This window comes from Anabrus simplex, chromosome 1 (genome assembly GCF_040414725.1).
Source record: "Anabrus simplex isolate iqAnaSimp1 chromosome 1, ASM4041472v1, whole genome shotgun sequence".
Taxonomy (NCBI): domain Eukaryota; kingdom Metazoa; phylum Arthropoda; class Insecta; order Orthoptera; family Tettigoniidae; genus Anabrus; species Anabrus simplex.
In genome coordinates this window covers 377,977,840-377,991,521 of record NC_090265.1, presented here as the reverse complement: position 1 = coordinate 377,991,521, position 13,682 = coordinate 377,977,840, and the positions used below count along the sequence as shown (strand labels likewise).

The 13,682-nt window shown below is 40.1% G+C and overlaps 1 protein-coding gene across 1 annotated transcript in view; it reads left to right on the top strand.

Moving 5' to 3' along the window:
• Nucleotides 1-13,682, top strand: part of LOC136856812 (protein still life, isoforms C/SIF type 2) — a 560,067-nt gene that overhangs the window by 476,168 nt on the left and 70,217 nt on the right. Inside the window, exon 13 of the mRNA XM_067134934.2 lies at nucleotides 4,467-4,575. Coding sequence (XP_066991035.2) covers nucleotides 4,467-4,575 — 109 coding nt within the window. The remainder of the gene's footprint in view (nucleotides 1-4,466; nucleotides 4,576-13,682) is intronic.

Sequence of the window (13,682 nt, the reverse complement as noted above, 5' to 3'; positions counted from 1 at the left end):
AAGGTTAAAATTCCTGACCGGTAATCGAATCTCAGACCACGGAGCCGGACGTATAAGAATAAATTCGTCTACACAAGATGACTCCAATCGATTACACATAAGACTACCACAGTTTTACCGTGGAAGGAGCTGTTTTATTTGCGAGTAAGTCTTCTGGTCATGATCCCTCCCACTTGAGGACCTTTGAAAGTCAACCAATAATCTTGAGCACAGCAGGCTAGCGCCTAACAAACTCCGTTACTGAAAGAGTCGAAACTTAGTTTAGGTTGGTAAATCGAGTGTTACACCCAATGTATCGACCGTCTAACTCGCAGTATTATAACTCATGCCATAGCTGCTCATATCAGTTCCGACACGCCAGGTATATAAAATAGACCAGCATTTCTATAAAGATAGAAAACTCGATACCGGTATATTGAGGATAATTTATTGTTTAGAGTTAGTAGACTGTGTTTTATTTTTATATTGGTGTGGGCAACACATCTTTATTTCTCTATTAAAATGATTTATTGGACGTACCTATAAGCGCTCCCATTCATGTTTTACCTTATCTTTTTAGTGCATTTTCATTATTTGATGTTTTAAGGACGGAACACCTATATTACACATTCACGTACAATATAATAAATCATTGTTCCGCATCTTACATGATACAATTATTTTATTCCTACGTGGTACAATAAATTATTTACCTTCGCTAGTATTTGGACTGTTAATTCATTCCCAGTGGCTGAATGCCAAGATTCGGATCCAGATGCCTGGGTTCGCAGAACATAGCCTAGGCTTTAATCTAACGACGCCCCGGGCTGTTGTCTTAAGAAATTCTGTTATTAGAGAGATGTCTGGTTACTTGAGGCCATACTGTAATCTCTCTTCTCCCCAAACTGATTGCCTCAACTAATTGCTTCAGATTAATTTAATGACCAGGAGCGCACATTAATCAAAACACTTTAGTGCGCCACACTGACTTGTGTGGGCCATGAATATATTTACATACCATCAAGTGAACTCATCCAGGGCGCAGAACTAACGAACTTTGTAATGAATAATGAAAGGCCCTCTAAGAAACAGGGGCTGCCTGGCCGAGGCGGTAAAGGCGTGCTCGGTTCGCCCGGAAGGGCATGGGTTCGAATCCCAGTCAGGAAGTCGTAAAATTTAAGAAAAGAGGTTTCCACTTCCGGAGGTGCATATGGCCCTGAGGTTCACTCATCCTACACCAAAAATGAGTACCAGGTTAATTCCTGGGGGCAAAGCCGGCCGGGCGTAGAGCTAACCACTCTACCCCATTACGTGCCAAGGTTACGAATGGTGGAAGCCATCCACCCCTCCAAGGGCCTTCATAGCCTGTACGGAGATGACTTTGCTTTTTTTTTTGCCTCTAAGAAACTACTTCGAGACTTTTCGAATGAGCAACCACGCTTCCTGTACGTGTTAAGACACTGGTCAGTTTGGTGAATACTCCAAACACCGGCAATCATCTGTGCTTTTCGTCATTTCTCCAATTTTAAATTGATACCCTAAAAGAGTTCTTTAGTCAGACCAAGACATCTACCTCACTAATTCAGACTTAATCAGTTACGTTACAAATTATAGAATGCACATATGTAAATTCACGTTTTCGGATAGAACCTTATGAAATAATAATAATAATGCCCAGTGAGTTGGGTGCGTAGCACGAGTCACGTAGAAGTTTGCATTCGGAAGATGGTGGGTTCGAACCCTATCGCAACGCTGAAGATTTACTATCATTTCCTAATTTCGCACCAGGCAAATGCTGGGACCGTGCCTTAATTAAGGCCACTGTCACTTGTTCCGAATCCTGACCCTTTCTTATCCAATCGTCACCAGAAACCTGAGTTAGAGCGACATTAAACCGCTAGCATAATAATAATAATAATAATAATAATAATAATAATAATAATAATAATGAGGGAGTTTGAATATGCGATACTTATGAAAAGAAATTGCATAGTAATTATTATGTGGAATGTGCTATCAAGTGTTGAAAAATATGTTTTATTGACCTAAACTTCATACAATGAGTACCAACACACTTGAAGATATATTCAGTTTGAGAATAATCACAAACGTAGACTGTATTATCTTGACCTACACAATCATCGTGGGCTCACACTTTCGCACAGGATGCACTGAACGCAAAATTTACCCTTGAGTCATTTGAAAACTTAGAGTCACAGAATAAGCATGTAGATCTTGTTCCGTACTGCCCAAATTCGTAAAGCTCGTCATCAACTGACTACCCATTGATCGAACCGACACAGTTGTGTGATTCGATTAATCACCTCTTTCTCGCTATATCAATTTACTCTGTTTATTTTTCTGGTCTAGAGGCCTGCAGGATGCCTCGCAGTATTGCTAAGCAAGCAGTTTTTGTACAGCGATTATATCACTATAGAACCTACTACTTTATGCCCCCGCTTTGTAGTCGTAGAACCGTTTACTCAGTGATTGCCGAATCTCCTCACTACGGCGTGTTTCCAACGGTACCACGATTTTTTTTGTCTTCCCTGGAGGCTGCAGTTTGAAGGTCGAATGTGGTGGTGTGAGTTAGCCAGAAATAATTTTGTGACTCAGATACTTCAATATTGCTTCTGTGGCTGTAATGCCATCCAGAATCAACAAGGCAGGAGATTCTTTTGAAGGTTGGACGAAATTTATGAAGTGTTTAAGCCATTTTACAAAGATCGTTGCTTGAATCCAGACACCGGGCGAGTTGGCCGTGCGCGTAGAGGCGCGCGGCTGTGAGCTTGCATCCGGGAGATAGTAGGTTCGAATCCCACTATCGGCAGCCCTGAAAATGGTTTTCCGTGGTTTCCCATTTACACACCAGGCAAATGCTGGGGCTGTACCTTAATTAAGGCCACGGCCGCTTCCTTCCAACTCCTAGGCCTTTCCTATCCCATCGTCGCCATAAGACCTATCTGTGTCGGTGCGACGTAAAGCCCCTAGCAAAAAAAATGAATCCAGACAGATGGATGGTATGCAGCAACTTACTGGTTGAAATTATTTCTTAGACATTTACTCTCCTGTTTGAATTCTTCTTGGTATCTGAAACACTGATTAATATTGATTATAGCATTATAAACAACATATGTGAAAATGTGGTACCAATATGGGATAGTCACATATACCAATACCGAGCGAGCTGGCCGTGTGGTTAGGGTCGTGCAGCTGTGAGCTTGCATTCGCGAGATAGAGGGTTTGAACCCCACTGTCGGCAGCCCTGAAGATTTTTCCATGGTTTCCCATTTTCACATAGGCAAATTCTGGGGCTTAATTCCCTCTCGCCCCTAGCCTTTTCCTATGTCATCATCGCCACAAGGGATATCTGCCCTAGGTAAAGGTAAACTCGTGTCCTCATACCGAGGTGGTGCAGCTCTTTTCAGGCACACCCCCAATGGAGGTGAGCTGCATGTACCATTTCAACCACATACCAGTCCTCCTGCCATTTTTAAATTTCTGGCAGTACCGGGAATCGAACCCGGGCCCCCGAAGACGGCAGCTAATAACACTAACCGTTACGCTACGGAGGCGAATCTGCCCTAGAAGAACGGTAATAACATCAAATTTATAATAATTTTCACACTATTTACCTTGAGATAAAATGAGCTTATATATTGTTTTTATTTTGAAATTCCACTGTTGTACAGCTATCCCCGATCAGGAAAACTTTATTTTGCTTTACATATACCGTAAAAATGGTGATTTACCATTGACAATGAATTACGTAAAACATGTCAGCAAACATCTTTCAGAAACGAAACAGGAATGCTAAAACGAAGGAAGAAATGAACCGAAAATTTTGTGACAGATCCTCGTGCACCGAAAAGAAACCCAATCACCTCCCAGTAACTGGAGGGTATGTGATACTTTTCTTGAAAGTTCTGGTGACAAGTGTGACTTGTGTGGGAAATGTCTACCTATTATTCGCTTAAATTACTCCTCACTCAGTGCTTTCCTTTTTATTTTTGCTGGACATTATATGGGGCGGGCCACCGAAAAATGAATTGTAAAGGTGGAATGGCATAGAGTACCTGCACGAATTTCTTTCAGTTAAACTTCATGTGGAACGACTTGCCATTTCTAAGGGCGGGAAATTTTCAGATTGAATGAGAAGAAGGGGAAAGAAAACAATATGACTATGGAAATGAAACTGGGTGCGTTAAAGACTAACAGTTTTATGCACATGTAAGCTGTTTTATTACATTTTAAATAAATTGTACATTTTTTCTGCCTCTATGTGTTAAAAGCTTTCTGTATTTTTATATAACCTTAAATTAGTTTTGTGTAGCTCTTGCACGAGCTCGTACAATTCGATACCCTCTCAGTCCACATTAGGTCGAGTTTGTGAGACTACTGTAACGAGCAGATTCGGAGATCACCCTTAGGGCTGATATAAGATTTATTTGGATAGCCAATTGCTAATGAAACAATATATATTTCAGAACGTGCTTTTCTCCGTGGGAAGCGCATTCCTGTACTACGTGAACCACTTCAAGCTGTACAGCTCGTTCTGCGCCAGTCACTCCAAAGCACAGAAGGTTCTCCATCCGAGTAAGTAAAGAACATATTAAGCACCTATTCATTCCATGTTTATTCTAGTTCTCCTTGTAGTAGTAAATTATTATGTTAAGTCATTACCCAGAGACGTGCATATCCCCAAAAAGCAACAACAGTGTTGCATACTTTAAGGGGCAGTGGTTCTCAATATCTGGTCCACAGACCCCCAAGTACCCGCTAACAAATTACCAGGAGATCCACGGATTGGTCATTATTTAAATACCGTGCGTGGCTATACGGGTGAAAGTACATGGACAAGGGTAGTTTATCAGATGTATGTATGTATGTATGTATGTATGTATGTATGTGTGTATGTATGTATGTATGTATTTAATGAACCCTTTAGGTCCATATTGAGGGATACCTACCTTCCTTACCTATCAGCAAAGTTCATGAGATCTGTCTCTTGGGTCGTTTCGGGTTCTTCGTCACTTGCTGAGGTAAAGGTAGGTTTCATTAATTCTAATCTATCTACTGGAATGAAAGGTCTGTTTAAAAGATTCCTATTTATTCAGGAAAATTCTGAAGTAATTTACTATGTCAACGGTGTCATAGTCAATTGTGTCCACTGGACACCACAATCATTTTTACATAAACGTCAGAACACTGGTGTGAGACTTTAACGTAACTGCCTGATGGGCATTCTTACTAGAAACCATTATCTCAATTATTAATCATTTAAGAAAGGAAAGTCTGGAAATCCTTAAATTCGGCTTCCATGTGAGACCACATGTACCATCATAGTGATTCGTTATGGTCCAGCCCTCGTAACACGAACTCTGGACTCTGAGTATAATTAAGGCAGTCCAATTGGTGTGTGCCACACAGTGGTTCTACGGCATGGACCCTTAATTGAATCGATGTGACCTGCGTCTATGTCATGGACCGACATCTAATCTTCTAAGTTACTTTAAAGTCATTGTGGATGATGACCGCAAAGAAATGATGCTACAATGGCATATGGCCCTAATCTAAGTCACTGAGGTTGATGACCCCCTGACCATCCAAGTTTCTAGGCTGAAGGCTAAACACAATTAAGTTACATCGGTTGATGACCAAAGTTCCACTTTACTATCCCCAGCACATTCACTGCTCAACCAACCAAAGTTCAATAATTACAACAATAGCAATGCTCACAAACTTTGTGGCAGTAAAATCCATTTCCTTCGGATATGTCCCCTTAATCGTTACTTTACATGTTAATATTCCCCAGAAAACAAACTAAAATTTCCAGAATGCATCTCCAAGTTATTCGCTTGATTAAAGTTATTTCATAATGCGGTTTCACTGAATTTAATAATTAAATAAATTTAAATGATTTAACGAAATGTTAAAGATCAGTAAATTTTATCTCCGCGGACTCTGGTTTCTTCACAAATTCCTACGCAGCTGTGATGTGAGTTCAATATTGCGATGTTTATCTGGCTGGAAAAGAATTTTTACATAATTCATGTCCAGCTACATATATCCTATCTCGTGATATCATGCTTAAAAATCTAATCTAGTCCTAACCGTTATTAACACTTGGATATCATAATAATCTACGTACAAACCAAACAACTCGCCATATAATTACGATGTCATATCTCGTCATGACTGAATTTTGCACACCCCTCGCAGACAAACCGATCGTCACGACCATCGCTCTATATTTTGGACAACCCTGAAATTGGGTTACTCTGTTCCTTATACTCAAAGTTCGTGATTTCAAATGTTCACTACGTCCCCATTTACAGTATTTCACAATACTTAGATCATTACCGGCTATGAATTTTCAACTAAATCCAGCATTTTAACGTTTCCCCTGGCCGAGAATTACAGTACAATCTCAACTCCACTCTTTTTCGCGTTATCATAGCTGAGGTCTCTCACCCCATGCTCGCTTGGCAGTTACATAAACCACCCGGTTCGTTCTACCTGACTGACTTCTCAAAATGCTCCCTTTAAACTCTGCCGACATGATTAAACAAATACGATATTCTAACCAACAAAATGCACAGATATGCTTCAAGATGCCCACACTAATTATACGCGTCGCCAATTATACCGCTATGGATTTCTATGAATTCCTTTCCATTCTCAACATTATAAAATATTCCTCGGGCTATCATATCCCGGCTTCAATGACAGGACTCTAACCTGATTCGCACATCTCATCTCAACTCATATAAAACACTCCTCGGGCTTCCGTGTCCCGGCTTCAATGACAGGTCCAACCTGATCACAAAACTAACCTCTGTTTCCCAGCTCCACAATTATCATCGACCAAGAACTGGAATAAAATCCCCACTAGAAATCCCAACGTCTAATATCGCACAATGCATTAATCATGAATAACTTCGCATAAATGATATCGTATTTAATAACTTGATTTTTACGAGAAATGACTGAAACATTCTACTAGATCTTTTATTGTCAGTCAGACACAGTTTAAAAATGGGCATTAAATAAAAACGTTTCTCTCCGTGACCAAATTCATCTCCCTATGGCCTCACCCGACAGCGCGCTTCCACTCGATTGAAAATGAGTGACCATGGATTATTATTATTATTAACGTCAAATTGCAGACAGAAGAATTTTACGTCGAATGAACATCTTACTTTGACATCACAAAATATAGGCAGTACACTCACATTTACAAAACTTAGTAGGGTGACCACTGCGTCGTATATCCCCATTCAAATACACTTTAAGAAATCACGAGACAGGATATAAGAGGTAGCAAGATGGAAAATCACCTACCTCATGTCTTCATGCCAGTATTCGTCTTAGGGCTCACCTGCGACCCTGGCATTTTATTTAGCCATTTTTACATTCATGGCTGTACATATCATTGTGTTTCTTCAGGTTTCCTGGAATAAAGCATAAAAAAAAGGAAAATACCCTTCACTCGTTTGCTTGAACGCACACGATGGACTACAATTATTTCCGCACACGAATTACTCAATCACATTAGAATTTATTCAGTACTTTGACCGTCCTATCTGTTACAATTATTTCACTCAAGAAAACTATCTCGTCATGGAGTCAAGACTTAGCCGCAATGGCTAAAATCTGCAGTTGAACTCAGTCTACTTTCGTTGGTTTGATTTCGCAGAGCAGCTCAACAATTTTTCGTCCGCTTTGTATCACAAATGCCGGAGAAGGAAGCTTCGTCATGGCGTCCCTTCATATTTATAGCAGTTACCCCCTCTCTTCGGATCTCTCCCTTTGCCGCCAAGAAAATTTTTATAAATTTTCTGACTTACCTAAACTGTAATTTCAAGAGTTTTGAAAGTGACTACATGCTTGCTACATTTCTGGCGGTAGTGTTCATGGACATTTAAAATTTTTACGGGTTCGATTTGTGAGATGATTGACCTCCTTTGATAGGCACTATATTTTTTTGACTTGGCGTGGTCACGCCATGTACACGCGCTTTGAAATAGTTCATAAAAATGACTTGAGATTCTTCCGCCGTCGACACGTGTGGTTGACGTCACGTACCCCAGAGCGTGGGACCGAAGGTAATCACCCCCTCGTCACGTGTCAAATCCATGCTATCAAGAATCCAACTTTTAATTTAATTGTTACATTATGCATAATGTTCTTAGGGCACAAAGGTCATGGGTTCATATTTCCCCCAAGACACGAATTCCTTTCGCACAGTGACAAGGAATTTCCTTTAAATACTCCAGATGGCAAAATTTATAATTTTGACGTCTGTTGAAACATGACCTTTGAATGTGAATTCCTTTCCTCTCTCTTATGCAGTTGGTCATCTTCTGGTGTGCGGATGTTAGTTGATGCCTTCAGCTTCCTGGTAGTTCTCGGTTACTCGGGGAGTTCGGGGTTGCGGGGTAGATCTCCAGTGAATTGTAGTTGACTTATTGGAAGTTAGGTGGTTTGTCCTTCCAACTTCTCGACAAACTTGCATTCACCTCAAAATGCGAAGTTTCTGGGTTCAAATCCCTGTCCTCATTACTATCGTTGTCACTGACTTTCTTCATTTTTGCAGGTGGTTTACCGTTCTTCTTCCTCATCATTCTCCTCATCTTCTTCATTTTAGCAGCTGGCTGACCCTTCCTCTTCATCATCATCCTCATCTTCATTTTAGCAGCTGGTTTACCCTTCTTCTTCATCACCATCCTCATCTTCTTCATTTTAGCAGCTGGCTTACACTTCTTCGCATTTGCTTTAGCCTTTCTTGACGGACTATAATCCTCATCACTGGCATCCTCGTCTGAACGTTCATCAATTCTACTTATCTTAGGCCTCTTCTTCTTATTGGTACCAAATCGTTTAGGTTTTGCTTTTTCCTCTTCAGACCCATGCCATAGATCAGAATGTCTGGATTTGTAATTATTCCACCTTCTATCGGCTTCATTTCTACGATGGCGTCTGCGTCTTTGGTAAGAATTTTCCCGACATCGACTCTGGTTCCTCCTACATGGATCACGGCGTCTATTCCACTTTACGTACAGGTAGCTAGGCTGTTCCACGTTCTTACTATCCTGGTTTAGTATGGTTTCAAACCCTTGCCCATCATTCTCTTGTATGACTGCCTGCGAAACATCCCTATCCGGTCTACTCTCTTGGATATGGTTTACGACATTCACTTGGTTTTCCACATGCGTAACTACTTGTGACGCTGATTTAGGAGACTTCATGTTAGTAAAATATTCAAGTAGACGGGCCAGTATAACCTCTACTGTTTCTAACTTCTTGTTCGAGTCTTTCGCATCCGCCTTTATATTTTCACTTGGTTCCTTCAAGTCTGCCTGTACCTCCTCAATACTCCTAGGCGTTTCTTCCCGAGTCATACCTAAATTTCTTATATCCTCTTTATTCGTCTGGATTAATTTCAAGTCAATGGCCTCAATACGCTGGTCTACAGTTGCCTTGACGTCTTCGGCTACTTGGTCTACTTTGTCATTTACGACGGCTATCACTTTACACAACATTTCCTTATGTTCATTCATTGCTGTGAAGACCTTTGACTTATCGTCTTCACGTATGATGTTGAACTTCTCTACCTCTGTCTTCAAATCGGCCTTAAGCTCAGCTTGATCTGACATCAACTGCTGATGTAGTTCCCTACTTCCGTTGACGTGCCTATCGAGGTCTCCTCTAATTATGTCCTGATTTTCACTAAGAACACGATGTAGCTCGCGAGTTTCTATAAACTGCTGATTTATTTCATGTTTAAAGTCAACCTGTGCTTTAGTGTTCTGCTCCACCTTCACATTTAAGTCACCAATGTCCTTCCTAATATCAACGCTAGCTTCCTTACAACTATCCTGAGTGTCCTGCACTTTAATGTCAACATTTTGAACAACTTCCTTCATACCTTTTAATTCTACATCTGCACTATCTAATTTATTGTCCACTGTCTCCAGCTTATTATCCAACCTTACACCCATAGATTTAATACTCTCACTTAAGTCCTTTCTATCGGCATCCATTCTCTCCATAAAGTCCTTCTTATTATTTTCCATCCTCTCCATTAAGTCCTTGATCATTTGGGCCACCTGCCCTTGGGCCAATTCTCCCTCCTGCATAAACATACTGTATTTAACAGAAAACGATAGGTCATCGGTGAGCCCGAGACTTCAACGGCGTATAACAAGACTACAACGATAAACATCACAACATCCTCCTATCTAACACATCACACTGTTAATGCAACATTCTCTAAAAATTTTATTTAATAAAACGTGAAATGCAATGTTCACTCGATCAAAGTGATCAGCCAAAACACTCAAACCAGTATTCAAAAATTTGGGAAATTACACTAACACACTTAAATTATACCTTTCATTCAGTAGATAAATTATTCTCATAGTGGTATCTCCTAGCCTTACTCATCGGGCGCTTATCTATTTCTTCGAGTTCACTAACAACTCTGGCGCACGATTTTATCATACATAATGTGGCATAGCCTCAACATTATTTCTCTTTTCCCCTAGTACACGATTTTTTTCAAAATATCCTTATCGTTATCGTGACTTAGGTTCCCTCATCGTTATCGTGACATATGCCCCATCGTTAAGTGACTGATGCCACCACGTTGGAAGCCATTTTAATGAACCCTTTAGGTCCATATTGAGGGATACCTACCTTCCTTACCTATCAGCAAAGTTCATGAGATCTGTCTCTTGGGTCGTTTCGGGTTCTTCGTCACTTGCTGAGGTAAAGGTAGGGTTCATTAATTCTAATCTATCTACTGGAATGAAAGGTCTGTTTAAAAGATTCCTATTTATTCAGGAAAATTCTGAAGTAATTTACTATGTCAACGGTGTCATAGTCAATTGTGTCCACTGGACACCACAATCATTTTTACATAAACGTCAGAACACTGGTGTGAGACTTTAACGTAACTGCCTGATGGGCATTCTTACTAGAAACCATTATCTCAATTATTAATCATTTAAGAAAGGAAAGTCTGGAAATCCTTAAATTCGGCTTCCATGTGAGACCACATGTACCATCATAGTGATTCGTTATGGTCCAGCCCTCGTAACACGAACTCTGGACTCTGGGTATAATTAAGGCAGTCCAATTGGTGTGTGCCACACAGTGGTTCTACGGCATGGACCCTTAATTGAATCGATGTGACCTGCGTCTATGTCATGGACCGACATCTAATCTTCTAAGTTACTTTAAAGTCATTGTGGATGATGACCGCAAAGAAATGATGCTACAATAGCATATGGCCCTAATCTAAGTCACTGAGGTTGATGACCCCCTGACCATCCAAGTTTCTAGGCTGAAGGCTAAACACAATTAAGTTACATCGGTTGATGACCAAAGTTCCACTTTACTATCCCCAGCACATTCACTGCTCAACCAACCAAAGTTCAATAATTACAACAATAGCAATGCTCACAAACTTTGTGGCAGTAAAATCCATTTCCTTCGGATATGTCCCCTTAATCGTTACTTTACATGTTAATATTCCCCAGAAAACAAACTAAAATTTCCAGAATGCATCTCCAAGTTATTCGCTTGATTAAAGTTATTTCAAAATGCGGTTTCACTGAATTTAATAATTAAATAAATTTAAATGATTTAACGAAATGTTAAAGATCAGTAAATTTTATCTCCGCGGACTCTGGTTTCTTCACAAATTCCTACGCAGCTGTGATGTGAGTTCAATATTGCGATGTTTATCTGGCTGGAAAAGAATTTTTACATAATTCATGTCCAGCTACATATATCCTATCTCGTGATATCATGCTTAAAAATCTAATCTAGTCCTAACCGTTATTAACACTTGGATATCATAATAATCTACGTACAAACCAAACAACTCGCCATATAATTACGATGTCATATCTCGTCATGACTGAATTTTGCACACCCCTCGCAGACAAACCGATCGTCACGACCATCGCTCTATATTTTGGACAACCCTGAAATTGGGTTACTCTGTTCCTTATACTCAAAGTTCGTGATTTCAAATGTTCACTACGTCCCCATTTACAGTATTTCACAATACTTAGATCATTACCGGCTATGAATTTTCAACTAAATCCAGCATTTTAACGTTTCCCCTGGCCGAGAATTACAGTACAATCTCAACTCCACTCTTTTTCGCGTTATCATAGCTGAGGTCTCTCACCCCATGCTCGCTTGGCAGTTACATAAACCACCCGGTTCGTTCTACCTGACTGACTTCTCAAAATGCTCCCTTTAAACTCTGCCGACATGATTAAACAAATACGATATTCTAACCAACAAAATGCACAGATATGCTTCAAGATGCCCACACTAATTATACGCGTCGCCAATTATACCGCTATGGATTTCTATGAATTCCTTTCCATTCTCAACATTATAAAATATTCCTCGGGCTATCATATCCCGGCTTCAATGACAGGACTCTAACCTGATTCGCACATCTCATCTCAACTCATATAAAACACTCCTCGGGCTTCCGTGTCCCGGCTTCAATGACAGGTCCAACCTGATCACAAAACTAACCTCTGTTTCCCAGCTCCACAATTATCATCGACCAAGAACTGGAATAAAATCCCCACTAGAAATCCCAACGTCTAATATCGCACAATGCATTAATCATGAATAACTTCGCATAAATGATATCGTATTTAATAACTTGATTTTTACGAGAAATGACTGAAACATTCTACTAGATCTTTTATTGTCAGTCAGACACAGTTTAAAAATGGGCATTAAATAAAAACGTTTCTCTCCGTGACCAAATTCATCTCCCTATGTCCTCACCCGACAGCGCGCTTCCACTCGATTGAAAATGAGTGACCATGGATTATTATTATTAACGTCAAATTGCAGACAGAAGAATTTTACGTCGAATGAACATCTTACTTTGACATCACAAAATATAGGCAGTACACTCACATTTACAAAACTTAGTAGGGTGACCACTGCGTCGTATATCCCCATTCAAATACACTTTAAGAAATCACGAGACAGGATATAAGAGGTAGCAAGATGGAAAATCACCTACCTCATGTCTTCATGCCAGTATTCGTCTTAGGGCTCACCTGCGACCCTGGCATTTTATTTAGCCATTTTTACATTCATGGCTGTACATATCATTGTGTTTCTTCAGGTTTCCTGGAATAAAGCATAAAAAAAGGAAAATACCCTTCACTCGTTTGCTTGAACGCACACGATGGACTACAATTATTTCCGCACACGAATTACTCAATCACATTAGAATTTATTCAGTACTTTGACCGTCCTATCTGTTACAATTATTTCACTCAAGAAAACTATCTCGTCATGGAGTCAAGACTTAGCCGCAATGGCTAAAATCTGCAGTTGAACTCAGTCTACTTTCGTTGGTTTGATTTCGCAGAGCAGCTCAACAATTTTTCGTCCGCTTTGTATCACAAATGCCGGAGAAGGAAGCTTCGTCATGGCGTCCCTTCATATTTATAGCAGTTACCCCCTCTCTTCGGATCTCTCCCTTTGCCGCCAAGAAAATTTTTATAAATTTTCTGACTTACCTAAACTGTAATTTCAAGAGTTTTGAAAGTGACTACATGCTTGCTACATTTCTGGCGGTAGTGTTCATGGACATTTAAAATTTTTACGGGTTCGATTTGTGAGATGATTGACCTCCTTTGATAGGC